This window comes from Pan troglodytes, chromosome 6 (assembly GCF_028858775.2).
Source record: "Pan troglodytes isolate AG18354 chromosome 6, NHGRI_mPanTro3-v2.0_pri, whole genome shotgun sequence".
NCBI lineage: Eukaryota > Metazoa > Chordata > Mammalia > Primates > Hominidae > Pan > Pan troglodytes.
Window position 1 is genome coordinate 169,827,749 of NC_072404.2, and position 26,785 is coordinate 169,854,533.

Here is a 26,785-nt window from a genome sequence, read left to right on the forward strand (position 1 = left end):
AATTGTTCACTTTTATTAGTATGTTTTCTTTTGTGTTATGGGAATTTTACCTCAACGATTTTTTTAAAAATGAATAAGCTAGAGCATGAGCTCTTAAAGATGGTACATCCTAGACAGGGAGATGAGATGTTCACATTACATCCATTGTGCAGGCCACGAGGGTGATCCTCAGACATTCAGAAGCATTGCTGAGGTATTCGGGTGTTGGTGGGAGTGGGAGCCGGAAAAAGCGTGGTGGACATGGAGCAGGAGGCCCTATGCCAGGCCCCCTTTGTGTTTGAACAGGAGGAGGTGAGGGACGTGATTCTTTGTTGGGGGCAGGGAGGCTATGGGAAAGCAAGGTGGACATGCCCACTCTGCTTCTCTGTACCCCTCAAGAGGCATTCTCACAGGGGGAGCTGGCTTCCTGGCTGGCTACCTGAGGTTCTGCCCTCTGGATGGACGGCAGAGTGCATGGTCCCTGGAGGCCCATAGGGGGCCGTGGTTCTGTCCTCCGGCGCTCACTTCATTAGCTCTGCAGAGTAGCTACAGAGCCGAGGTCATCAACAGGACTTTCCTGTATTAGTGATTGTGTGTCTCATCGTCCATATGAGAACAGCTACTCAAGTGCGGGGTAAGACAGCCTGAATGGGATTCCAGAAACCAGATCCTTCCAAGCAGAATCCAGTCAACACTTAAAAGGTGGCATGAATTAAAATAATTCTTACTGTTTTCAAATGTAAAGTTTAAAGCATTTACTAAGCACACAGCTAAATTTTTTAAATAGCTGCTTAAACATATGCAATGCTGTCATGAGTTGGAAACGTAAGGTTCTGTGACAGGTGTGTTTTCCTGGGATGGAGCGTCCCTGGGTCAGGTCAGCCCATCAGCTGCAGTTGTGATTGTGACACTGGGTTGGGGCATCCCGCCCATGGCAGCAGTTGGGAGGCCAGGATGTCTCTGAAGACCCTACAGGTTGTGAGTCTGCACCTGTGAAGATCGCAGCTCCATGGTCTGCAGGAAGATTTAATTTCAAACAGTTTCTTATGACATTGTTTTTTTCGTAAAGGAATTCATGGACCCTATTTTTCAAAAATAATCTGTAGTGTTTCTGCATCCCTCGAGTTACTGTGATATCCTGGAGAACAACTTAGTAACTTTTTAAGACTGAACCTGCCACCTGCTGCCAGCGAAGCCATTGGCTGCCGCTTCAGACAGAGCCTAAGGGGGTTTTCCTGGGAGGGCTGCAGGCGTGAGTGAGGGAGACACACGGAGGCCACATGCCCTCTACCCATCCATCTCCAATGGGTCACAGAAGCTTGCCCCAGCTGGCCCAGGAGAGACTGGCATCCGGAAGGTCCTGCAGACCTCAGGGAAACCCGGCCTGCTTAGGTCCACTGATCTTCCAAGGACCCGGTGCAAGAACAGAGGTGAGTTGTAGCGAGCCTGCTAATTTTGTGTCATCTGAGCTGTTCATCTGAGCCGTTCATCCTCCTCTCTTCTCTTCCCAACTCCTTCCTGGAATCCTCAGTATGGTCACCCGCAGAGATTCCCCATGAGCCAAACAGAAGAGGAAAATGCATGTGTGGAGACCCACCAAGTTCCCTCTCCTCTAGGAACATTCCAGAGAAGCAGGCAATCCCCCCTGCCACATACACACCCTGTCACTGCTGCGCTGACCCTGCAGAGTCAGTCCTGATGCAGACCCACGAGGATCCTCTGCCAGAACCCTCTGCATTTGCCATAGAACCCCAGAGCCTATTGTTTTGGTTGAAGGATCGGTTCCATGGATCCATTTCTGACTGTCTTTCTTCTTTCATCGGAATTTTGGTTTTGTGATTTCAAAATTTGGGCTGGAAGGGGGGTTGGACAAAATTATTATATCTGAACCATGGGAAAAAAACACTGGCACAGATGCTACAAATAGCTCACAAAGAAGCTCTCATGAGTCAAAAGGGCTCCTTCTTCACAGATCTGCTGAGTGGAGTTGAGGAAACCAGGCATTGTGTGTGATAAATTCTGTTATCCAGAGAGACTAGAAACGCTTCCCCCAAAATCAAATGAGAGACAGAACCAGGATAAAATCCAGGTCCCCTGGTCAACAATCATTGCACTTTGTCACTAAAAATACATTTACCACATGAGAAACCGGGTCTCAGAGAGACTCAGAGGCTTCACCTGTGTTCCGAGGAATGTTTCCACGACAAGGTAGAGATGACACCACAACGGTGGAGGCCTTCTCATTATAAAAACAATGCTTCTGGCCAGAATTAATTATTTATTACATTTATTTAGAGTATCTTTGTCTGCCAAACGTGCAAACATTTCCCCCAGAAAACTGAGGGAATATAGCGCTACCCGCCGCACAGTTGGCAAATAGAAGTGCATTTTAAAAGCCAAATTAACCGCTGGTTTTTCCATTTCCTCTGCTTTTAAATACCATGCTTCCAACTCTAAATAGAAAAATAAATGTTTGCAGATTAAAGGTTCCATTTTATTGCAAATATTCATGAAGATTAAATATCATTTTAATCACATGTTAGTTTATTTCTCTGGGCATATCATATCTGCATGGGTTCACTCACTGTAGGGAAATGAGTTTTGCTTGTGCCAGCTGGGGTTTATTTACCATTTGTTCTCATCCCCGCATTCGTGTGAAGCTCCTTGAGTCAGAAAATACATCTCGCAACCAACTAATTGGTGTTCACGGATGGAAACTTTCAAACTTGGGCTTCAGAGAGGCCAAGGTACCGCGGTAGCAAAATCCTTTTTCGCCCATCAAAGCAACAGCCACCCTGTGGGCTGGTGGAAGGCTGAGGCCGCTGGCTGTTCGCTGTCCGGGGACCAGGCAGAGATGGTGGCGACACCTGCCCTAAATCCAGCCCGGAACCCTTCCCCCAGGGAAAACTGGGCATGCTGATTCTGTTTCCAGGGAAAAGAGACAGTAGATCCAAGCAAGTGTTGTCATCCAGTGTGGCCCGAGGTGGAGCATGTCCCTGGGACTGCTGTCCCCTCCCACCTGTGTTTTAGAACCCGTGGCATTTGTCCTTGTGTTTCTTTTCTTTTTTTCTTGCCTTCTTGATGGGCTATTCAGTGTGAGATCAATTGTATTCAATAAGAAGAAAAGACAGGATTGAAAGAATAGATTTTGCTTTTAGGCAAAATCTGGTTTGGGATTGTTGAGAATTATGTTTTTTTCTGATATATAATAAATGCCACTGGAGAAATCTCACAATACACTCTGGTTTCAATGGGCAATAATTCAAGGAGGAAGCACCTCCTTTTGAGTTTTGAGAGCAGAGTTCCTGTTCTCACTGGTGAGCTTGGCGTGCACATGGGGCTGGGCTTTGTCTCGGTGCTGTGTAGACTGAGGGATGCCTTTTTATTTGCCACTGCTGGGGCTGTAGCCTCTTAATTCCTCCATCTTCTTCTTTTAGAAAACGTAACAGTTGACTCATGATTCCCGAGGAAAGTGACGGCCTCATCAAGCACTTATTATTTCAACTGTTCCTCTCCTTAGAAATCACATAGAAAATGTATCTCGGGGTGTATTTTATCCTGGTTCAACCTCTTCAGAATAAATGATGTTTTAGTTGTGGTTTCATCCGTGGCCTTTGTCCACAGAATGAAGAACCTGTGTTCTCCAAGGATGGCCGAAAGTTTTTCTTCATCAGAGCCATCCCCCAGGGAGGACGAGGGAAATTCTATCACATCACGATGTCCTTGTCCCAGGTAAGTCCTGCTAGTTTCCGGAGCTGAACTAGAAACTGGCCTGCTAGAGGCCGTGTGGTGACAGCCTCTAGGGCTGGGCACACTTGCGTTTTCGAGGACCCCAAGGAATCTGAAGGTGGTTCCCGAAGGCAGGGCAGGGCATGGCGCTGGTGAGTGCAGAGGTTCCCATCAGGCCTGGTGGAACCTTGCTCTATCTGGTCACGTGCAAGAATGTGAGTGACGCTTCTGCCAAGGTCAGCAGAGACCCTGGGGACCCCTGTTCAGTGCAAGGCCGAGGACGTTGGAGGACTATCTGTGCCAGGGGGCCCTTTCCTTCTCCCTCTGCTGAGGGTCTCCTTAACATACTCCCCGCTGAGGCATGGCTCCATGCACTCAACATCCCTCAGGGGTCCAGCCTCCCATGCTGCCCTACCTCCACCTGGAGTTGGATGCAGGTATTATTTTATTATGTGACCGCTACCAGCCATCACTCACTGGTTCTGGGGTCTGGCGAGTTCGGAATGGAGCATCCCTGGGTAGGGAATCTCAGAGATTAATATACGTGAATCTAGGATCAAAAGTAGACATCTCGGGGTCACCGTCTCCTGAAGAGGTCACCTCAGGGAGCCTCACGCCTGCAGGATGGGGCTGCCATGGTGTTGACTTTGGGGGACTCTGCCCTGAGGAAGAAGGGAAGCATGATCTTGGAGCTCCTCAGTTTTGGAGGCAGTCTAAAGTTATTTGGGATCAGGGTAGATGAATGAAATTTGATTAGAGAAAATGTTAATCACAAATATTCTATGGCTATAACATAGAAGGCTCATATTTATGATGAGGCCTCAAAGGCAATTTCAAAAGAAAATCCAAGAACATCCGCACTAAGAGCAGCTTTGATGGAATCAGGGTGGGGGCTGCGGGACCCCTGGGATGGAATCAGGGTGGGGGCTGAGGGACCCCTGGGATGGAATCGGGGTGGGGGCTGCGGGCCCCCTGGGATGGAATCGAGGTGGGGGCTGCGGGACTCCTGGGATGGAATCGGGGTGGGGGCTGTGGGACCCCTGGGATGGAAATGGCGTCTCTTGGAGGTTCAGGTGCAATTTTTTCTCAGTGCACTTCATGACACGATTGATAGAATGTCTGCAAGCTGTTTCCTTTGCTTTTTCCTATGGTCTTCATTCTACCATCCAAATTCTTTTGTTTATTATTTTACATCACTTATATCAAGATTTTAAAATGCTGGCCAGGTGCAGTGGCTCACGCCTGTAATCCCAGCACTTTGGGAGGCCAAGGCAGGTGGATTACCTGAGGTCAGGAGTTCAAGACCAGGCTGGCCAACATGGTGAAACAAAAATTAGCTGGGCATGGTGGCACCTGCCTGTAGTCCCAGCTACTTGGGAGACTGAAGTAGGAGAATTGCTTGAACCCAGGAGGCGGAGGCTGCAGTAAGCTGAGATCGTGCCACTGCACTCCAGCCTGGGTGACAGAGTGAGACACTGTCTCAAAAAAAAAAAAAAAAGATTTATAAATGCTTCAGTGTTTTCATTTGGCTCCCAGTCTTGTATTTATCCAAGTTGCCATCATTTGCCCAGAGCCCTATCAAACATTCCAGCAGGAAGCAGGTCTCCTGCACTGCCCATGAGGCACCACCTCCTGCAGGTCCCCAGGAACCCCTCGGGGGGCCCCCAGGGCCTTCCCTTTCCAAACCTGCTTCAAACTCCCCAGCCTCTCCTACACGCTGTCTGCGCCCCCAGGCCCTGCTGCCCCCCAACCCCCATGTTCGAGTCTGCAGCCCACAGAATGTGTGCCTTGGGCCCTCCACCTAGTTTAATCTCCACCTGCTCTGCACCCACCTCCCAGGGCACCTGCCTTCCAGAACAGCTGCCCATTTCAATTCCCCACTGAAACATCGCTCCCGCCTAGACGGCCCTGTCTCTCTCTTCTGTTACCATTGGTCGTTACCATTGTCTGTTACCATTCTTCTTAGCTCAAGGGGCACATAGGGAAAGACAACGCGTGCACAACTTGTAGTGTGGCAATACAGGTCCAAACTGTCCTTGTCAGTGGCAGCAGGGAGCGCCCTTTCTCCCTCCGTTTATTCTTCTCTCTTTTTCCCTCCACCTCCCGGCATTTGTCTCTTTCCTCCCTCACTGGTCCCCCTTCAGTAATGGCTCCATTAATTAGATTTACAAATGAAAAAGGCCTATAAAGCGTTGATTCTCCTCCTGAGATGCTTCCATCATGGTTGGAGGCCAGGTCCAAGTGATTTGCGTCACCAAAGAGGACAGGGCACTGTTCCCACCACTGACATTCGGGGGTCGGGGAGGCTGCGGGCCTGGGGTTGGCTGGGAAGCCTCAAGGAGGATGTTGCCTCCCAGGAGAGGAGCAGGCAGAAGGGGCAGAGAGCCCTTCCCACAGAGAGAATGGCAGCCCCTGTCACCTGGTGTCCAAAACAGTTGGAGGATGAAGAGCCATGCTGGGGCCGGGACACCGGTGTCTGCTCCTGATGCCATGTCTGTGTGTTTCAGCCCAACAGCAGCAACGACAACATCCAGTCCATCACCTCCGGGGACTGGGACGTGACCAAGATCCTAGCCTACGACGAGAAGGGGAATAAGATGTGAGTGAGAACCAGGGGCCTGCCCCGTCTTACTGGCCAATGGGGCACATTTGTTATTTTGTGTCAATTACACTCATGGAGTACAGGAGCACAGGAGGCCTCCTCTTTCCTCCTCAGGCAGCATCACTGACTCCTAGTTTCTTCATGAAAATGTATAGTAGATTCCCGTCTCAACAGTCCGACTTCCAGAGCTGCGGCGTCCTGAGGACGCAATTAGGCTTGTAGCCAGCCCATGAAGGGAAGCACGCTAGCGGCAGTAGTAGGGGTAGTACTGATATTGATTGAGTTTTTACTAGTCCAGGCACTAAGCCAAGTGCTTTACAGACATTATCTCATTGAATACAACAGTTCCATGAGGTGAGTTTACTGCTTTCCCCATTTTAAAAATAAGTAAATGAAAACAAAAATAAGTAATTTGCTCCAGGTTATTCAGTTGGTAGCGGGTAGATTTGGCTCAGATGAGGGGAGCTCAGTTCGGAGGACTTTACCACCATGTAATTTCACCTCCCTGCTCCCAGGGTAAAAGCCAAGGTTTCTGCATTGGGAGGTCTTAGGTGAAAATGAGTCAACAACTATTTATTGGGCCAGGCTATATGTCTGAGCTTGTCTTAAATGTGCTCAGCTCCTTGCCCTTCAGAAGGTGAGTGATCTTGTAAAAGAATTCCACATCCACATTCAGGTGTGTGTCACCCCCAACCACAGTACCCTCCGGCCACGAAGCAGAGGCCAGTGCAGGGGGCACCCGGAGCCAGTGGAATCTGCACTGGTGTCCCTCAGCCCTTAGGTGTCTGGCCACCCCTTGCTCTGGTCACAGGTGTATCTGGACCTGAACAGGGGAGCTACTCCCTGCAGGCCATGGGTGACAGTCCCTGAGGAGTGTCCATAGAGGTAGTGCCAGGAATGTGAAGTGCAGACGTGCCCTGGAGCAAACTAACCCTGTGCACCTTGGTGATCTTTGCAGCTACTTCCTGAGCACGGAGGACCTGCCTCGGAGACGACAACTCTACAGGTAACTCCTGCTCCCCCTGCACACAGGGCTCTCCCCCTTAGGAGGGCATCCAGGCTTTGCAGAATTGCACCTTTTCAGCAGTTCAGAAAGGACGGCAGCAAAGACAGACCCCACCACAGAGGAGTAGCTGTAGAGTCTGGAGAGAAGTAATGAAACTTGCAGAGGCCACCAAAGGGGTAGTTTTGAGACTTTTGAAGCTTTATTTTTCTGCTGTTGTTGACTTGGGTTTTCCCCGTCACCCACTTGCCTCTTCGGCTAACGGATGGACTTTAACCCGTCTTTCCTTTTCACTTCTATTCAATGTCACCTCAGAGGAATTCTGCCCCCCCTGCCCCACCACAGATTTTTTGTAGGGAGCAGAGTGTGATTTGGAAACGAACCCGTGGGTCAGCACGAGGAGGCCGGCCCTGCTGTCCGGCATTGTAGCTCACTGGCTTTGGGGAACTCTGCCCTGAGGAAGACAGGGAGCATGATCTCGAAGCTCCTCAGTTTGGAAGCACTCTAAAGTTATTTGGGATCAGGGTAGATAAATGAAATTTGATTAGAAAAAAAAGGTTAATCACAAATATTCTATAGCTATAAAGTAGAAGGCTCATGTTTATGATGAGGCCCTAAAGGCAATTTCCCTTCTCAACAGCCCAACTGTGCGACTTTGGACAAGTTTCCAAATCTCAAAGAGGGCAGGGACGCTGTGTTCTGAACCCTGGAGGGGGACTGGTTTTTTTCTAGGGTGTGTCCCTCTTCTACATTTAGTCCTGTCATCTGCCCAGTCACTGTTCTCACTAAAGGAGGCTTTGGGTTGTGAAGTGAGATTAGCCCTGGGCACTTTCTACCAGGGCCACAGAGGTGAGGAAGGGGTGTCTGCTGCCTCCCCTGTGCCTCTGCATGGGAGGGCTGCAGCCAGTTACACCTAAAGGCACCTGGGCCACTGAAGAGGATGTTGTTCAGGGCAGACCTGAGGCTTGAGGCCAGTGGCGCATTGTCTAAATGGAGCCAATGCCTGTTGCCCCCGCCCCACTGCTGGGACATTGGGAAGCCCCCCTGGTGAACGCAGCCTCCCTTCCCAGCCATCGGCCGCTATGCGGACAGGATGAGGTCAGCATGAGGGAGCCAGTCCGTGTAGATGTTCCATCGTCACCGTGTGTCTACTAGGAAAATTGAAATCCACATGTCCCCAATTAATAAACATGAGAGGCTGCCTGTGGCCCCTGTCCTCTAAATTACAGAATGAGAAGGTTGTCTTCTCTCTCCCGTGAAATGTCTTTACTCCTGGAACAACAGACTTCATATTGAAACCTATGGTTAGAGAGGACCCTCCTGGGGCAAAATGTTCAGATAAGAACTTCTTCCAGGTAGATCCGGTATCTTAGGATCTTTCCATTTTAGGGAGCACATTTTAGGCCTTCTTGACTTGAAATGACACTTGACCACAGTGGTCCCAGGTAACATCTTCAAGCCAGTTCCCACTTGTGTAGCTCCATTGAGTGGGAAGTGCGAGCTCTCGAGGTTTCACTCTGTCAGGGGATGTGGCTTTTGGAAGCTGCCAGAGTTCAATTCCACTGGTGCTGCTGGAGCCCCTGCCTGCTCACATGCCAGCGTTTGGAACCCAGATAATTTGAAGATATGTCACTCTGTCTACTGTTCTCAGATTGCTAGCCATCCACTCAGAGGGACAGGACACGTGCAGATAGAGTGCTAGATCATATAACACTGACAGCTCCATGCTCCTCACACCAGGCCACCTGCAGAGCCTGGAGAAGGCAGCATAGGTGACTGCCTTCCAGCCCTCCCACAAGCAAGGGTGCTGAAAGCTCTTGAGAGTGGGAGGGACCCACCAGCAAAGGAAGGTGGAAATGGAGCTGGGTGGTCTCAGGGGCTCCACCAGGGAGACAGAGGGAGAAAGGCCCGGGGGGTCTGTAGCAGGGCTCCGCAGATCACCCTCATGGGGAGAGCCCACCAGCTTGCGGCACCCAGCGTGGAGGGCAGCTCCTCTCCGCCCACATTCACACCTGCGTCCTTTGCTCTTCCAGTGCCAACACGGTGGGCAACTTCAACAGGCAGTGCCTCTCCTGCGACCTGGTTGACAACTGCACCTACTTCAGCGCTTCCTTCAGCCATAGCATGGACTTCTTCCTGCTCAAGTGCGAAGGTCAGCTCCTGCCACCCCGTCAGGGCAAAGAGCCCTGGCAGGCACATTTGCAGGGAGGGGGTGGGCACACTTGCAGGGAGGGGGCGGCGGCTGTGGTGGGAGCACAGCATATTCCAGAACAGGTGAGGATCCCGCCTACCTGATAACATTGCTTATGGTACAAGATGACTGGACCCCCACAGAGCCTGGTGCAGTGGGGCTACTTTACGTTTCATACAGGTGTACAGCTTATCAGAGTGTTCTGTGCACACTGTGCCAGTAATCTCTCAGTTTGTCTCCCATTGTCCACAAAAAATAATAGTCCCATGAGCTAGGAAGGGTAAATATCCTACACAGTGATGAGCCAAAGCCATCAATCCATCAATAAAGATAGGAAAACAATTTCAAAGATTAACTTTTCAATCATATTTAAGGATGATTGAATATCACCAGGCACGGTGGCTCACGCTTGTAATCCCAGCGCTTTGGGAGGCCAAGGTGGGCAGATTCACCTGAGGTCAGGAGTTCGAGACCTGCCTGGCTAACATGGCGAAATCCCATCTCTACTAAAAATACAAAAATTAGCCAGGCCTGGTGGTGAATGCCTGTAATCTCAGCTACTAGGGAGGCTGAGGCAGAAGAATTGCTTGAACCCAGGAGGTGGAGGTTGCAGTGAGCTGAGATCGCACCACTACACTCCAGCCTGGGCAACAGAGTGAGACTCCATCTCAAATGACCAGATAAGAAAAAAAGGATTGAGGTTATGTTAAAGAAGTCTCAGAAAAATATTTCCCTATGTCCCAATTCATTGATAATTTATCCCAAACTGCAAGAGTTTGATCACACCAACCAGCATACACAAAAGAGTAGGCCATGTTGCATATGGGATACAAAGGATATTTTTGCTGCTTGTCTGTATCTTGGAAAGATACGATATGAACCCATGGAAAGGTAAGTCATCCTAAATATGGTCGTAACAAAATATGATCTCCTGCGATGACCTCAAAGAATGAAAATATGCCACGGGCAGAGACTAAGATCAGGAGCAATTCGCTCCTCTGTCAGAGTTTGAATCCCCTAAGCCATAGGTGGAGAATGAATAACTTTTATCAGAGCGATGTCTTTGCTAGCCTTTGCTAGCTACTAGAGAGCTCAGGACTTCATGACTTCGTTCTCTTTTTATCAATGTCATCTAAAATCTTGAAAATCCGCAGAACGGGGACACTCAGCCTCTTGCTCAACACAAGCTCAGCCCCTGACATTCTTCTAAGACAGCAAGGAGACCACGGAGGGATGAGGGGGGTGCGACTGAAATATAACATTAGTGCCCCAGTCCCCGCAACGTTAATGGTACCAAATTCCTCTTTCCTGTGCGTCCCAAGAAGGAGGCCACCAAGTATCTGAAATCATAGAGTGCTGTAGGGGAAAGAACCTAAGATCTAACTGACCCACTTCATGTATCAGATGGCAAACCCTAAGCCAGAAGTTGAGTGGATTCCCTGACTCCCAATGAGCCAGTGACACAGAGAGGGCCAGCATCAAGGTCTCCCAGTTCCTAGCCCAGTGACATCTGTCTCCTAGGGCGGGATCTTCTTGAAATAAGAACTTGGGAAATTACAGGGATTGACGGGGCATAGGGATTGGGAAAATGTGGCAAGCAGACCCACTAGGAGCCAGAGAGTCTTTTGAGGAGCTACATAATCAGAATCCACAATCCTGTCTCAGAAGCAGGAGGCAGCTTCAGCACACAGGAGGTCATGATCAAACACAGAAGTGAAAAATTGAAGTAGATTTCAAGAAGAGTGCCCCAAGCAACAATGGTTGAATGAGAAAGGTGACAGAGCCTCCATCGTGGAGATCCTGAGTCAGGGACAGAGGTCATTTGCCAGAGGGGCTTGGTCTGGCCTAGGCAGGAGGCAGAGCCTTTGGGATCTGAGGTCTGCACTGGTCAAGACAGCAACTTTATGGATTTGTATTTCCCAAATTCTTACTATAACCAGCAAGAAGGGTCTGGCTTCTCACCGTTCTTGGAAAGAAGTCAAAATAATAATGAGTTGTGATATGAAGGAGTGATATTTCTTTATTACCTATGCCAGCAAGGGGAAGAGCAGAAAGCAATTCCACTCTTCAATTTGTGGAGCAAATACAGGGTTTCTTTTCTTTTTAAAAAAAAAAAAAGAAGAAGAAGAAGGGTTTGGAATGGGGAAGAGCTTGGGGGGTTAGGAGGTGCCAAGGAGTGTGACTGGCTGTGGTGGCCCCTCTTTAATTATTGTCCCATTTGATGAAGGAGCTGGCACCATTGTGGATCCCACCAGGTTATCAGTTAATCACAGTCAGCCTTGTAGTCACTCTTCAGCCATGAGTGGGTTTCATCCTTGAAGTAATCTTTTGTTAAAGAAAGAATTCTGGAGGTATCTGGGTCCTATCAGGAGCTGACTCCTGGAGGTTTTAAGGAAATACATGACCAGATAAGAAAGCATGGTGTGTGCTCCACAAGCATCCGGGTTAATAAATGTGCATAAGGCATGAGAGCATAGAATGGGAAAAGAAAGGGAGTGGAGGCGACAGCACATTCTGAGGCTGTGTTTCAAGATGAAAGGTAACACATACGCAGCTTGTCTCAAAGTTGTATCTTGAGATAGGGAGCAGACAGAAGAGGAGAGGAGAAAGAAAAAAAGTTTAAATCGTGGTTTGAGACTGAGCTGCTCGGTCATATTCCTAACACATACTAATATCTGCTCCACATGGTGACCCTCCCAGAATCCAGAATCCAACAGCTTATTTGTTGTTGTTGTTGTTGTTTGAGATGGAGTCTTGCTCTGCCGCCCAGGCTGGAGTGCACTAGTGCCATCTCAGCTCACTGCAACCTCTGCCTCCTGGTTTCAAGTGATTCTCCTGCCTCAGCCTCCCAAGTAGCTGGGATTACAGGATACATAATTTTTGTATTTTTATTAAAGACAGGGTTTTGCCATGTTGGCCAGGCTGGTCTCACACTCCTGGTCTCAAATGTTCCACCTGCCTTGGCCTCCCAAAGTGCTGGGATTACAGGCATGAGCCACCTTGCCTGGCCCTTACTTAACAAACACTTTCGCTGCTTCCCTTTGGAGGTCACAGCTCCCTGCTAAGTTCAAGCTCAAGTTCAGTCTGGATGCCTCATTCTGACAACTGGAAGCCTTTTATGGTTCAGTTTCCATAAGCTGCAGCCCTGGGTTGAAATCCAAAAGGCTCTCCCAGGAGATCCATGGCCAGGGATTTAGGCAGGGAAGTTCCAATTCCCACATGGTGGATGTAAACATGGAGCCCGTGGTAGATAGAAACACAGCCTGGTGTTGGGAGGCTGCTTGGACAGAGTGTTAAAGTTTAGAGAGCACTATAGGGTGGCTCCTGTGCGGATTTCTAGTCTGCCACTGGCCTTCTGTCCCAGGGGAGATTCGTATTTCTTTTTATGTTTATGTATTTGCAAGGCTTGTGTTGTGGTCTGCAAATAGTTATTGTGAAGAGATGACTCCATAGTTGATAGCTGGGAGGAAAACAGAAGTAAAGAACAAGTACAGCAACACAAGGTCAGACACACGACTGACCCAGCCCCCAGGTACAGCCACACTGGGTCACACACACATGACTGACCCGGACCCCAGGTACAGCCACACTGGGTCACACACACGACTGACCCAGTCCCCAGGTACACCCACACTGGGTCACACACACACAACTAACCTGGCCCATTGGGCACCTCCACAATCTCACCTTCAGAAAGGATGGGATGCTCCTCCTGCCAATGCCTGGATCCCTATAATAATCAAACAGATATCTGAAATTTGAAGATAGGAATAGATCTCAGAGCATCTAATCCAGTCTCCACCCTGCCTTTCTTTTGTTGATTCAGAAACTGAACTCTTAGTCATTATGAAATTATCACGCTAGGGTTTCCTGAATCATTTAAGATCTATTTAAATATTTAGCCTGTTGCCTCATCTTAAGGTAGACATAAACTAGCCCTCTTCTCTACAAAATTGCTCTTTAAAGTGTTTACATAATAAGCTATTTTCTGGCTAAAGTAACTTTTGAATGCCCAAATTAAACTCTCCCCATGGAGGTAACCAAACTCCCACTTATAAAAAGAGATTTTCTGAAAAGGTTTAAATTTACAAAGACAACAAAGTAAATGGGGAGACAGGAGCAGCCAACTCTTTGAATCTGGAAGTAGTTACAAGTGATAACTGACTTAGCAGACCCTGAAGCTGAGCCTCGTCCTCCCATGGGGAAAGGTGAGCAGGCATTGGCGATGATTGCCTAAGGGATGAGAAGATCAATTGCTATGAAATCTTAAAGGAGAAAATGATTATACCCATTTGGATTGCTTGGGGCATTTTGCTGGAGGAGAAGACTCAAGGAAGGTGTCAATGATGAGGTGGCATTTAAAACAAATGAGTAGGTGGGATTTGGAATGGGAAAAACCAGTCCAAGTGGAAGGCACAGCCTGAGAAAAAGTGCAAGAAATGTTCTAAGATTATGCGATGGAGTGGCTTGCAGCATGTGAATCAGGATCAAGTGAATACAAGCAACCTGATTTAATAAACAAAGATAATTTAAAATAATTTTACTTTTCTCCACATTTCTCAGTAGATATTAAAATGGACCCAGATGTGTAGTCTAGAGCAACGTTTAGTCAATGCTCATGTCCTGTCCTGTTTCCTTCTCACCCCAAGTTATTCTGAGAGATTCTTGGAAACCTGTGACAAAAATAACGTCTCCACTCCTAGCATTAGAGACTCTTGTTTTCTTCTCCTTCCCTCCTCCTGCAGCATTTTGTTATATAAATTAACTTAGTCTTCTAGTTGCAACCAGAACCAAAAAAATCCTTCTTTTATAGGTTGAGGATAAATGTACTGGCAATGAGAGGCTTCTCTATGGTAAAATCTGTAAACGTGCCCACATTCAAAGCTGTTCAACCCATCACACAGGGAGGGAAGTGCAAGTAGTTCAGGTTGTCTGGGCATAGAAAGGGATGATAGTCAAAGGATTTAACAACTAGGACAAGATGGATACCAACCAGCCAAAAGACATGTCCCTGAGAGCAGATATAGGCTATCAAACCACATTAGGACATAAGGGCTGGGTATAAAATCATGAAATTATAACTGTTTTGTATAGACTTCATCATTCTTTCTGCCTTTCCGTGGGCCTTCCATTAGGACAGTTTTTGGTAAGATTAGCTGATATTGACCTATCCTGTAACTTATATTCAGTATTATAACTTATATTCAGCAATATAACTTTATTGTCTTAGTCCATTTGGGCTGCTATAGTGAAGTTCTATAGACTGTGTGGCTTATAAACAACAGAAATTTATTTCTCACAGTTCTGGAAGCTGGAAATCCAAGACCAGGGTACCAGCATTGTTGATTCTGGTAAGGGCCCTCTTCTGGGTCACAGATGACCAGTTTCTCCTTGTGTCCTCATGTGGTGGGAAAGAAGGTGACAGAGCTCTCTGGGGCCTCATTATAAGTACACTAATGCCATTCCCGAGGGTTCCACTCTTGGGACCTAATCACCTCTCAAAGGCCCCACCTCTTAATACCATCACATTGCAGGTTAGGACCTTAATGTATAAATGTGGGGGGGACATAAACACTCAGTCCATTGTAATCATAGCTGATTGTAGCTCATCAGTTGTTTGCAAGCAGTACTTCTATTTCATTAGTCCTTTGGCATGCTGATCTTCTCCTAATGTTCAGTTTTTCCTCCACAGTGTATTTTGTCCAACATCATTATAGAGTTCCATCTAGCAGTATCAATGTGTGTTTCTCTAATTTTTCATTAACATTTCTTCTGCGGCTTCTCAATATTTGATATTTGTATGCTTATATGTTTATGTTTTATGTTTATAATTCTTAATTCCTTAAAATTTTTTATTGTACATACAAACCTAAAAATTATTTTTAGGTTAATAATTATTATTATTAAATAATAATAATTTTAGGTTAATTCCTTAATTTTTTTTTTTAAACAGAGTCTCACTCTGTTGCCCAGGCTAGAGTACAGTGGCACGATCTTGGCTCATTGCAAGCTCCGCCTCCTGGTTTCATGCCATTCTTCTGCCTCAGCCTCCCAAGTAGCTGGGATTACATGGATACATAATTTTTGTATTTTTAGTAAAGACAGGGTTTTGCCATGTTGGCCAGGCTGGTCTCACACTCCTGGTCTCAAATGATCCACCTGCCTTGGCCTCCCAAAGTGCTGGGATTACAGGCATGAGCCACCTTGCCTGGCCCTTACTTAACAAACAGTTTCGCTGCTTCCCTTTGGAGCTCACAGCTCCCTGCTAAGTTCAAGCTCAAGTTTAGTCTGGATGCCTCATTCTGACAACTGGAAGCCTTTTATGGTTCAGTTTCCATAAGCTGCAGCCCTGGGTTGAAATCCAAAAGGCTCTCCCAGGAGATCCATGGCCATGGATTTAGGCAGGGAAGTTCCAGTTCCCACATGGTGGATGTAAACATGGAGCCCGTGGTAGATAGAAACACAGCCTGGTGTTGGGAGGCTGCTTGGACAGAGTGTTAAAGTTTAGAGAGCACTATAGGGTGGCTCTTGTGCAGATTTCTAGTCTGCCACTGGCCTTCTGTCCCAGGGGAGAGTCGTATTTCTTTTTATGTTTATGTATTTGCAAGGCTTGTGTTGTGGTCTGCAAATAGTTATTGTGAAGAGATGACTCCATAGTTGATACCTGGGAGGAAAATAGAAGCAAAGAACAAGTACAGCAACACAAGGTCAGACACACGACTGACTCAGCCCCCAGGTACAGCCACCCCGGGTCACACACATGACTGACCCGGGCCCCAGGTACAGCCACACTGGGTCACACACACACAGCTGACCCAGTCCCCAGGTACAGCCACACTGGGTCACACACATGACTGACCTAGTCCCCAGGTACAGCCACACTGGGTCACACACACACAACTGACCCAGTCCCCAGGTACAACCACACTGGGTCACACACACACCACTGACCCAGTCCCCAGGTACAGCCACACTGGGTCACACACACACGACTGACCCGGACTCTAGGTACAGCCACATTGGGTCACACACACAACTGACCCACACCCCAGATACAGCCACACTGGGTCACACATACACAACTGACCTAGGCCCAGGTACAGCCACACTGGGTCACACACACATGACTGACCTGGCCCATTGGGCACCTCCACAATCTCACCTTCAGAAAGGATGGGATGCTCCTCCTGCCAATGCCTGGATCCCTGTAATAATCAAACAGATTCCTAGAATTTGAAGATAGGAATAGATCTCAGAGCCTCTAATCCAGTCTCCACCCTGCCTTTCTTTTGTTGATTAAGAAACTGAACTCTTAGTCATTATGAAATTATCACCCTAGGGTTTCCTGAATCATTTAAGATCTATTTAAATATTTAGCCTGTTGCCTCATCTTAAGGTAGACATAAACTAGCCCTCTTCTCTACAAAATTGCTCTTTAAACTGTGTACATAATAAGCTATTTTCTGGCTAAAGTAACTTTTGAATGCCCAAATTAAACTCTCCCCATGGAGGTAACCAAAATCCCACTCATAAAAAGAGATTTTCTGAAAAGGTTTAAATTTACAAAGACAACAAAGTACATGGGGAGACAGGAGCAGCCAACTGTTTGAACCTGGAAGCAGTTACCAGTGATAACTGACTTAGCAGACCCTGAAGCTGAGCCTCATCCTGCCATGGGGAAAGCTGAGCAGGCATTGGCGATGATTGCCTAAGGGATGGGATCAATTGCTATGAAATCTTAAAGGAGAAAATGATTATACCCATTTGGATTGCTTGGGGCATTTGGTGGAGGAGAAGACTCAAGGAAGGTGTCAATGATGAGGTGGCATTTAAAACAAATGAGTAGGTAGGATTTGGAATGGGAAAAAGCAGTCCAAGTGGAAGGTACACCCTGAGAAAAAGCACAAGAAATGTTGTAAGATTATGCAATGGAATCTTTTGCAGCATGTGAATCAGGATCAAGTGAATACAAGCAACCTGATTTAATAAACAAAGATAATTTAAAATAATTTTATTTTTCTCCACGTTTCTCAGTAGATATTAAAATGGACCCAGATGTGTAGCCTAGAGCAACGTTTAGTCAATGCTCATTTCCTGTCCTGTTTCCTTCGCACCCCAGGTTATTCTGAGAGATTCTTGGAAACCTGTGACAAAAATAACGTCTCCACTCCTAGCATTAGAGACTCTTGTTTTCTTCTCCTTCCCTCCTCCTGCAGCATTTTGTTATATAAATTAACTTAGTCTTCTAGTTGCAACCAGAACCAAAAAAATCCTCCTTTTATAGGTTGAGGATAAATGTACTGGCAATGAGAGGCTTCTCTATGGTAAAATCTGTAAACGTGCCCACATTCAAAGCTGTTCAACCCGTCACACAGGGAGGGAAGTGTAAGTAGTTCAGGTTGTCTGGGCATAGGAAGGGATGATCGTCAAAGGATTTAACAACTAGGACAAGTTGGATACCAACCAGCCAAAAGACATGTCCCTGAGAGCAGATATAGGCTATCAAACCACATTAGGACATAAGGGCTGGGTATAAAATCATGAAATTATAACTGTTTCATATAGACTTCATCATTCTTCCTGCCTTTCTGTGGGCCTCCCATTAGGACAGTTTTTGGTAAGTTTAGCTGATATTGACCTGTCCTGTAACTTATATTCAGTATTATAACTTATATTCAGCAATATAACTTTATTGTCTTAGTCCATTTGGGCTGCTATAGTGAAGTTCTATAGACTGTGTGGCTTATAAACAACAGAAATTTATTTCTCACAGTTCTGGAAGCTGGAAATCCAAGACCAGGGTACCAGCATTGTTGATTCTGGTAAGGGCCCTCTTCTGGGTCACAGATGACCAGTTTCTCCTTGTATCCTCATGTGGTGGGAAAGAGGGTAACAGAGCTCTCTGGGGCCTCATTGTAAGTGCACTAATGCCATTCCCGAGGGTTCCACTCTTGGGACCTAATCACCTCTCAAAGGCCCCACCTCTTAATACCATCACGTTGGAGGTTAGGACTTAATGTATAAATGTGGGGGGGACATAAACACTCAGTCCATTGTAATCATAGCTGATTGTAGCTCATCAGTTGTTTGCAAGCAGTACTTCTATTTCATTAGTCCTTTGGCATACTGATCTTCTCCTAATGTTCAGTTTTTCTTCCACAGTGTATTTTGTCAACATCATTATAGAGTTCCATCTAGCAGTATCAATGTGTGCTTTCTCTAATTTTTCATTAACATTTCTTCTGCAGCTTCTCAATATTTGACATTTGTATGCTTATATGTTTATGTTTTATGTTTATAATTCTTAATTCCTTAAAATTTTTTATTGTACATACAAACCTAAAAATTATTTTTAGGTTAATAATAATTACTATTAACTTAAATAATAATTATTTTAGGTTAATTCCTCAATTTTTTTTTTTTTGAGACAGAGTCTCGCTCTGTTGCCCAGGCTAGAGTACAGTGGCATGATCTTGGCTCATTGCAAGCTCTGCCTCCTGGTTTCACGCCATTCTCCTGCCTCAGCCTCCTGAGTAGCTGGGACTACAGGTGCCCGCCACAATGCCCAGCTAATTTTTTTGTGTGTGTTTTTATTAGAGACGGGTTTTCACTGTGTTAGCCAGGATGGTCTCAATCTCCTGACCTTGTGATCTGCCCACCTCGGCCTCCCAAAGTGCTGGGATTACAGGCATGAGCCACCGTGCCTGGCCAATTCCTTAATTTTTGATTGTACATACAAACCCATAAATTATTTTTCTACTTTGCACAGTTACATTAAAAATATATTCAAATAGGATATATAAATAGAGGTTCAGAAATGCTTATAGCCACTATATCCACTCACTACCTCACTGGATCCCATCTCTGAGTGTCAATATTTATATCTAAAGGACATGGGTTTCAGATGACCCCTGGATACTTGTGCGAGGGGTCAGCTGTAAGCCAAACTCAGTGGAACCTTGTGGAAACTCACCTATCTATGTAATACAGAGAGTTTCTGTCCACCTCTCTATTGTCTGGAAGTGAAGCCAGCTATATTCTAAATATTGTATTATGATGTAACCTTTTATGATGATTTTCCAGAATATACCAAGCAGCTTTTGGCATACATACTTAATTGGTCTTCTCAATGACCCTGTGAAATGGATAGTAAAAGAAATAATCTTCTATTTGTTAAGTTCTTTACAATTTGAAAAGCACATTTCTTTTTTTTTTTTTTTTTTTTTTTTTTTGAGATGGAGTTTTGTTCTTGTCACCCAGGCTGGAGTGCAATGACACAATCTGGGCTCACTGCAACCTCCGCCTCCCAGGTTCAAGCAATTCTCCTTCCTCAGCCTCTTGAGTAGCTGGGATTACAAGCGCCAACCACCACACCCAGCTAATTTTTGTATTTTTAGTAGAGACGGGGTTTTGCAATGTTGGTTAGGTGGGTCTTGAACTCTTGACCTCAGGTGATCCACCTGCCTCGGCCTCCCAAAGTACTGGGATTACAGGCTTTGAGCCACCGTGCCTGGCCTGAAAAGTACATTTCTAATTATAACAGTTGATGACTATGTTCCCATTTCTGATTCCTTGAAATTTATATTCTAGCGTAAATATATCTACTTAGAATTCCCTAAACTCAATATCATTTTTCACATTTCCATGCTTTTGTCTTTGACTACCTGATAAACCCCTATACATTCTCCAAGACTTTCAGGGTAGGGTTGATTTTCATCCCCTTCCAGGAGGGATGAATGAGAAGTCAGAGAACATAAAAGTGGCTGTGTATTCACCCGCAGACCAACGCCTGTGACAGGAACTCAGTCTTCAGCTGTCTTAGATGACTGGGGATGCCCAGGACAGGGGAAGGCTGGGTGGTCTCACCTTCTAGTCCTGGATAAACCCAATTCCATCTTTAAAGAGAAAAAGCACTCACCTCCTGGACTCATCTTCTAGGACAGCTAACAAATTACCGCAATCTGGATGGTTTAAACCAACAGAAATTTAGTCTCTCACAGTTCTGGAGGCCGGAAATCCAAAATCAAGCTGTTAGCCAGTGTGGTTTCTCTTGGAGGCTGTGAGGGAGAATCTGTTCCACGTTTCTCTCGAGCTTCTGGTGGTTGCCAGCAGTCCTTGGCATTTTTTGACTTACCAATGTATTGCTTTCATCTTTGCCTCCATCTTCATGTGGTCTTCCCCCTCTTTCTCTGCATCCAAATTTCTCGCTTCTTATATAGATGCCAATCATTGAATGAGGACCCACCTAATCCAGTGTAGCTTCATCTTAACTTGACTACACCTGCAAAGACCTCGTTTCCAAATAAGGTCACATTCACAGGAACCGAGGGTCAGGACTTCAGTGTAACTTTTGGGGGGACACCATTAATTAAACCCACAACACTTCCCTTCTAAGGCCTGCATTGCCTTCTTATATAAGAAAGAAAGAGCGCTCAGCTTGTTCTTCTCAGGAACACAAAATTAAGGGCAGCCACACTAGACTGTGCCAGAGACAGTCCTTAATGGTTTCACTGCATTCTGGAAGCAGCAAGGGGGTCACTGAAGGAAGTAATGTGATACTACCATATCTTTGGATAGCAACTCTAGCATATTAGAGGAAGAAGAGCAGTTCCAGTATAGATTCTCTCTAGGAATACTTCTTCCCTGTCATAATGCAAAATTCACAGTCAAGTGGCATACAGCCATAACAAGTTCTGTAGGGTTTTCTCCTACCCATCTAAATTCAACCGCCAGAGCCACTGAACAACAGAATCAAAGTGCCCAATTTACATAATTTGTGTTTCACAGTCCTCGCCTCTGTTTAGAGAACTGGATTTTTCTCTTCAAAATGAATCTCAAGAGTATGATTTATTTTCCTTCAAGTTTTTGAAAATGACTCAATCAATCCTGTTTCTAAGAAATGTCCAAATGCCACCAGGAAAATGAGTTCCGTGTATGAATTGGCCATTTGGTGCTTCCTACTGAAACATTTTTTGTATGTTTAAAAATAGCTAAATAAACTTCCTTCTCCTGAAGCCGAGGATTCAATTATTGCAGTCACTTGCTGCTCTGAGTGGGAACGGGACAGTCTGTGTTCATGAATCCCTTACAGCTCTGGGCTCTCACCCCCGCCCCTTTCAGTGTTGAGCCATGATTAGAGAGCTACTTTCCAGACTTTAAGAAGTTTGGTCTTAGACTTAGCAGTTTGGTTTATCAAGACAGGCTTCTCCTTCTCCAAGTTGAATGGAACCAAAGTATTATTACCTGAGCCTAAAATACAGTGACTCAAATCTGATAACTATTCTTCTTACTATTAAATATTCCCCAAGATCTTCTGTCATCACCATCATTGCCATCATTATCAAAATCACAGGAGATTGAAATGGCAGTAAGGGAGGTCTATGGAGTATGGAACCGTAGAGCTGGGTTCAAACCTGGACTCTGCCACCTACAGCTTCGTGACCTTGGGCATCTTGGTTAACCTTGCTTAATCCTCCACACCCTCATCCTGAAAATCGGAGGAATAACAGTATGGCAGTCCCCCCTTATCCACAGTTCTAGTTTTTGAGGTTTCAGTTACCTAGAGTCAACTATGCTCTGAAAATATTATAAACAATAAGATTTTGAGAGAGACACCACATTCATAATAACTTTTATTACAGTATATTGTTATAATAGTTTGATTTCATTATTAGTTATTGTTCTCTTACTATGCCTAATTTATAAAGGAAACTTTATAATTAGGTATGTAGGCACAGAAAAAACATTATATATATGGGGTTCAATACTATCATTGGTTTCAGACATCCACTGGGGTCTGGGAACATGTCCCTGGTGGATATGGGGCACCACTGTACCTGTCCTGTGAGGCTGTTTTGAAGATTAACCTAGATAGTGCATGTAGAGTACTTACCATGGCATCTGATACATAGTGAGTGTTTAATAATAAGAGTTAACTGTCATAATTGTTTTCATCATTGTCATCACCTTAGTAATCAATTGAGTTTCTTACACATCCACTTGCTACCCACTCAGTATCCAAAAGTTGGGGCCAAGGCTGGGGGTGGCTGACGTGCATGAAGTCAATGAAGCAGCATCCCTTCACAAATGTTAGTGGGCACTCCAGCACCTCAGCAGGCTTAGGTTGGAACCCCTCGATCTTGCACTTACACTAGCAAATTCCAGAAGCGGCCATGGATGCCAGAGCCACAAAACATTAAATCAACTGTCAGGCATGGCAATGAGTACCTGGTGGCTTCCAGAGTGCATGTGTCCACCGTGGTCCTCACAGTTGGTTCCTGGCAGAAGTTAAGAAGTAAATTTCCAGCTTTCTTAGCACCTGCCCGTTCCTTCTGCTGTGACCTTTCCCCTCCATGCCTTCAGGTGCCCGGAGCTCCCAGATGCCCCTCCTACATCCTCTCGCTGCAAAACATAATTAACCAGGGGAAATGTCCACGAAGGTGCCATTAAGGTGTCCTGCAAATATGTATACTAAGGTGCTTGTTATTCTTCCCCAGGTTTTAGTCAGAGCAGTGAGTAAGGCAGGGATGAAAAACAGGAATCAGCCAACCAGCTCCACTTGTTGGGAAGGCGCTGGCTGCAGTGCTGTGGATGAGAAGGGTTCTGAGGCCAAGTGCAGGTTCAGCAGGAAAGAACGTCATGAGTGATTAATGGATGATGTCATGAAAGTCGTAAGCGATTGATGGATGATGTCACAAAAGTCATGATGTCATTAACATCATGAGTGATTTATGATGTCATGAACATTATGAGTGATTGATATATGATGTCATGAACATCATGAGTGAGTGATTAATATGAGCAACTTCAAGAGTAATTGATGAATGATGTCATGAGGGTCATGAGTGATGATATAATGAAACATGAGTGAGTGACTAATGTCAGGCACATCATGAGTGATCGATGTTACGAATATCATGAGTGATCAATTGATGATGTCATGAACATCATGAGTGAATGATTAATGTCATAAATGTCACAAGTAACTGATGTCATGAATGTCCTGAGTGATTAATGACATGAGCATCATGAGTGATTGATGCCATGGATGTCATGAGTGATTGAAGGGTGATGTCATGAATGTCCTCAGTGATTGATGGATGATGTCATGAATGTCCTGAGTGATTAATGACATGAGCATCATGAGTGATTGATGGGTGATGTCATGAATGTCCTGAGTGATTGATGGATGATGTCATGAACGTCCTGATTGATTAGTGATGTGTGTCACCCACAGTCATGGGGGAGCAGGTGGCAGCCACATGCCATGCATCTATGATGTTTGGTGTAATCCCCTGAAATGAATGAATACCTCCACATGGTGAGACTTCAGATTCCATATTATCCAAGATGACATACATTTGGAAGTTTGAGATTTATCCTAAAACTCACCTTGTACTGCAGAATGAGGTGAAGGGGCTTATTTTTTTAAGGGCCTAGACTCCTGAAGCATTATGGCCAGCCAAAATAGAAGTGACAGCACGTCACTTCAGAGAAGAGAAAAGGGCATGCATGAAGAGACACAGATTGAGACTCGGTTACCTGAAGGGATGGAAATGGCTGTCATGGAAACTCTCCTGAGGGAGGCTGTTGCCCAGGGTTTCTAACTGAAGGGCACCTCTTCTGTCATACATCTTTTGAATGAGGGAGAAGAAATCTCCAGATCCTTCCAGAGTGGCTCAGGGGTGATACTGATTCACACCCCTTCAGAGTGCTGGATCAACAGTGTAAGCAGGCGTGCCCTTTGCATGATCCCAACATAGGAATTAAATATTCTACTGCTGGTCAAATTATTTGCTAATAACTCATGCCTGACCGTAAATGAGTAGTCCCAGAGCTAGAAAAATAATACATAGTTTGCGTCTTCATTGATAAAACTGTCTTATTAGCCTCAAACATGTAGGGTGCTATTGACTCCCAACAGCAAATTTGAAAACAAATGGTTTGGTTCTACAAACTATTTAATCCTCTAGACATCTCTTATATCAAAATTTCCAAGAAATTTACCTCAGCTGCCCTTTTTAACTTTGAATTTGTCCAAGTGAATGTTTAGAACCGGTCTGAAGCTCCTTGGAGCATTGCTGGTATGTTTGTAAGAACATCTGTTCAGTCTCTCAAACATTTGGAGCCATTCCCTTTGAGGCTGCATGAACCAAGAACAAGGAAAGGGATTCTCAAGGCAGGTTATATTGTTAATGTAAGTGACACGAATACTCTGGAACATGTCACACTCTTCAGTAAATGCTACCAGACACCAGGCAAACCACTCATATTCCTCCTCAGTAACAACCAAACAAACATCTTCCATGGAAAAGAAGCTTCTCACTTTGCCACTCAACACCTTTCCCATTCCTGGGCAGTAGCAGGTATGCTGAACCTGGTACAAGTGTGCCTTTCTACATCAGAGGCCATGTCCTGCAGTCTTTCATCTGAAATGTCCATTAAAAATAAATAATGGGCTGGGCACGGTGACTCACGCCTGTAATGCCAGCATTTTGGAAGGCCGAGGCAGACAAATCACCTGAGGTCAGGAATTCAAGACCAGCCTGGCCAATATGGTGAAACCCTGTCTCTACTAAAAATACAAAAATTAGCTGGACGTGATGGCACGTGCCTTTAATTCCAGCTACTCAGGAGGCTGGGACAGGAGAATCACTTGAACCCGGGAAGCAGAGGTTGCAGGGAGCTGAGATCATGCCATTGCCCTCCAGCGTGGGCAACAAGAGTGAAACTCTGTCTCAATAAATAAATTAATTAATTAATTAATTCAACTCAATAAATAATGACTCTAGAATGTGTCCATTCCTTTTATCCTTGTTGCCCCAGCTCTGGGTAATAAAAGCCATTTTGTTACTGGTCAGTTTTCCTGTGAGATTTCCCACTAGCCAGTTCACCTTGCTTCTGCCTGAATATGACCAGATGGTATTTCCTAAAGAATATCTCTCTTCAAAATGGCTTCCAGAGCACATACATTTCTCTTTTTTCTAAGTAAAATGATAGAAGAAATAAAACAAAAACAAAAACAATGCCACTGGGCCACTAGGAAGGGGCCCCAATGGACTAAAATGGTGAAGAATTTTTGTAAAGTAAACATAAATGGTTCACTGTTAAAGTGAAAGCCAGACACAAGGGAATGTAACATAATTGGCAAAAGACATGATTATAAAATGAAGACCAAAAAGAAGTTTGTTTTTTTAGAATTCTGAATTGTGGAGCACCTGTCAGAGTAGACGCTGCCGCCTCCCATTTTTGCCCCTAAGACAAAAGGAGACTTGGCCAGGGAGACTTCCAGAGTGGACGGTGGGGCTGGAAGGGGAGCTGCGCCGCAGGTGGCCACAAAGCCAAGGCCCCAAGCACTGCAAGAGGCCCCCTCATCCCTTCATCACTGCCCTGTCTCCACCTGGCATCAGAATCCGCATTCACGGAGGGAGTGGCTCTATGGCTGCTGAAGCCATGTGTCCACAGCCTGGGCCCCACCTGGACGAGAGTATAGCCAACAGGCCACCACTGCAGCACACGGGACACGCGAAAGGGAGGCCTCAGACCGAGCGCCTGGGAAGGAAATCCCTGGAGAAGCATTTTAAAGATCTCGTCCATCTGCTGCAGCCAGACCGACTGTAAATATCCTCCGAGAGATTCCAGAAGGCGTCACCTTTACCACACAGAGCGGTAAAGAGTGGGCTGCTGTGAAAATGAAGGAAGCTGACTGCTCAAGACTTACAATATTTACAAAACAAATTTTTTTAATTCAGAAGAAGAACTGAATAGGTAAAGTAGTCAAATACCCCAGTTGCCCCCAAAAGCCTGGATCACGCTGACGTAAATGAATACGGCTTCTTAATTATTTCTAGTGCTTCTTCCCTTCACTTCCTGAAGTGTTCTTGTTTGGTCAAAATTATGAACAGAACAACACCAGAAAGTGCCCTAGAAAATACAACCAAAAGGCTTCCCAGAAGACCCAAGAACTGGACAAAGATGAACACTCAAAACACTTGAGAGCTATGAAAAATAGATCCAACAAATGTAGTCTCTTGGTAGAGGCTTTAGAAGGAGAGATTGGGGAGAAGGAAGGGAGAAAAAAATAAATCAAGATATGATGGAAAAAAACTTTCCCCACGCTTTTGAGTCGTTAGAGAAAAGAAACCTAATGAGTGTAATTCTAAGAATTTTGGAAAAAGATCTAATGATACATACCTCCTAATAAAACTTGACAATTCAAGTTTAGAAATTATATAAGATTACAGGCAGGGCTCAGTGGCTCATACCTGTTAACTGAACCAAC

The 26,785-nt window shown here is 45.6% G+C and overlaps 1 protein-coding gene across 5 annotated transcripts in view; it reads left to right on the forward strand.

Moving 5' to 3' along the window:
* The window catches only part of DPP6 (dipeptidyl peptidase like 6), a 1,137,219-nt gene that overhangs the window by 1,034,306 nt on the left and 76,128 nt on the right, over nucleotides 1–26,785 (forward strand). For all 5 annotated transcript variants that reach the window (XM_063813862.1, XM_016956857.4, XM_024357619.3 and 2 more), the window contains 4 exon segments: nucleotides 3,604–3,711; nucleotides 6,216–6,307; nucleotides 7,269–7,316; nucleotides 9,347–9,465. In XM_063813862.1, coding sequence (XP_063669932.1) covers nucleotides 3,604–3,711; nucleotides 6,216–6,307; nucleotides 7,269–7,316; nucleotides 9,347–9,465 — 367 coding nt within the window.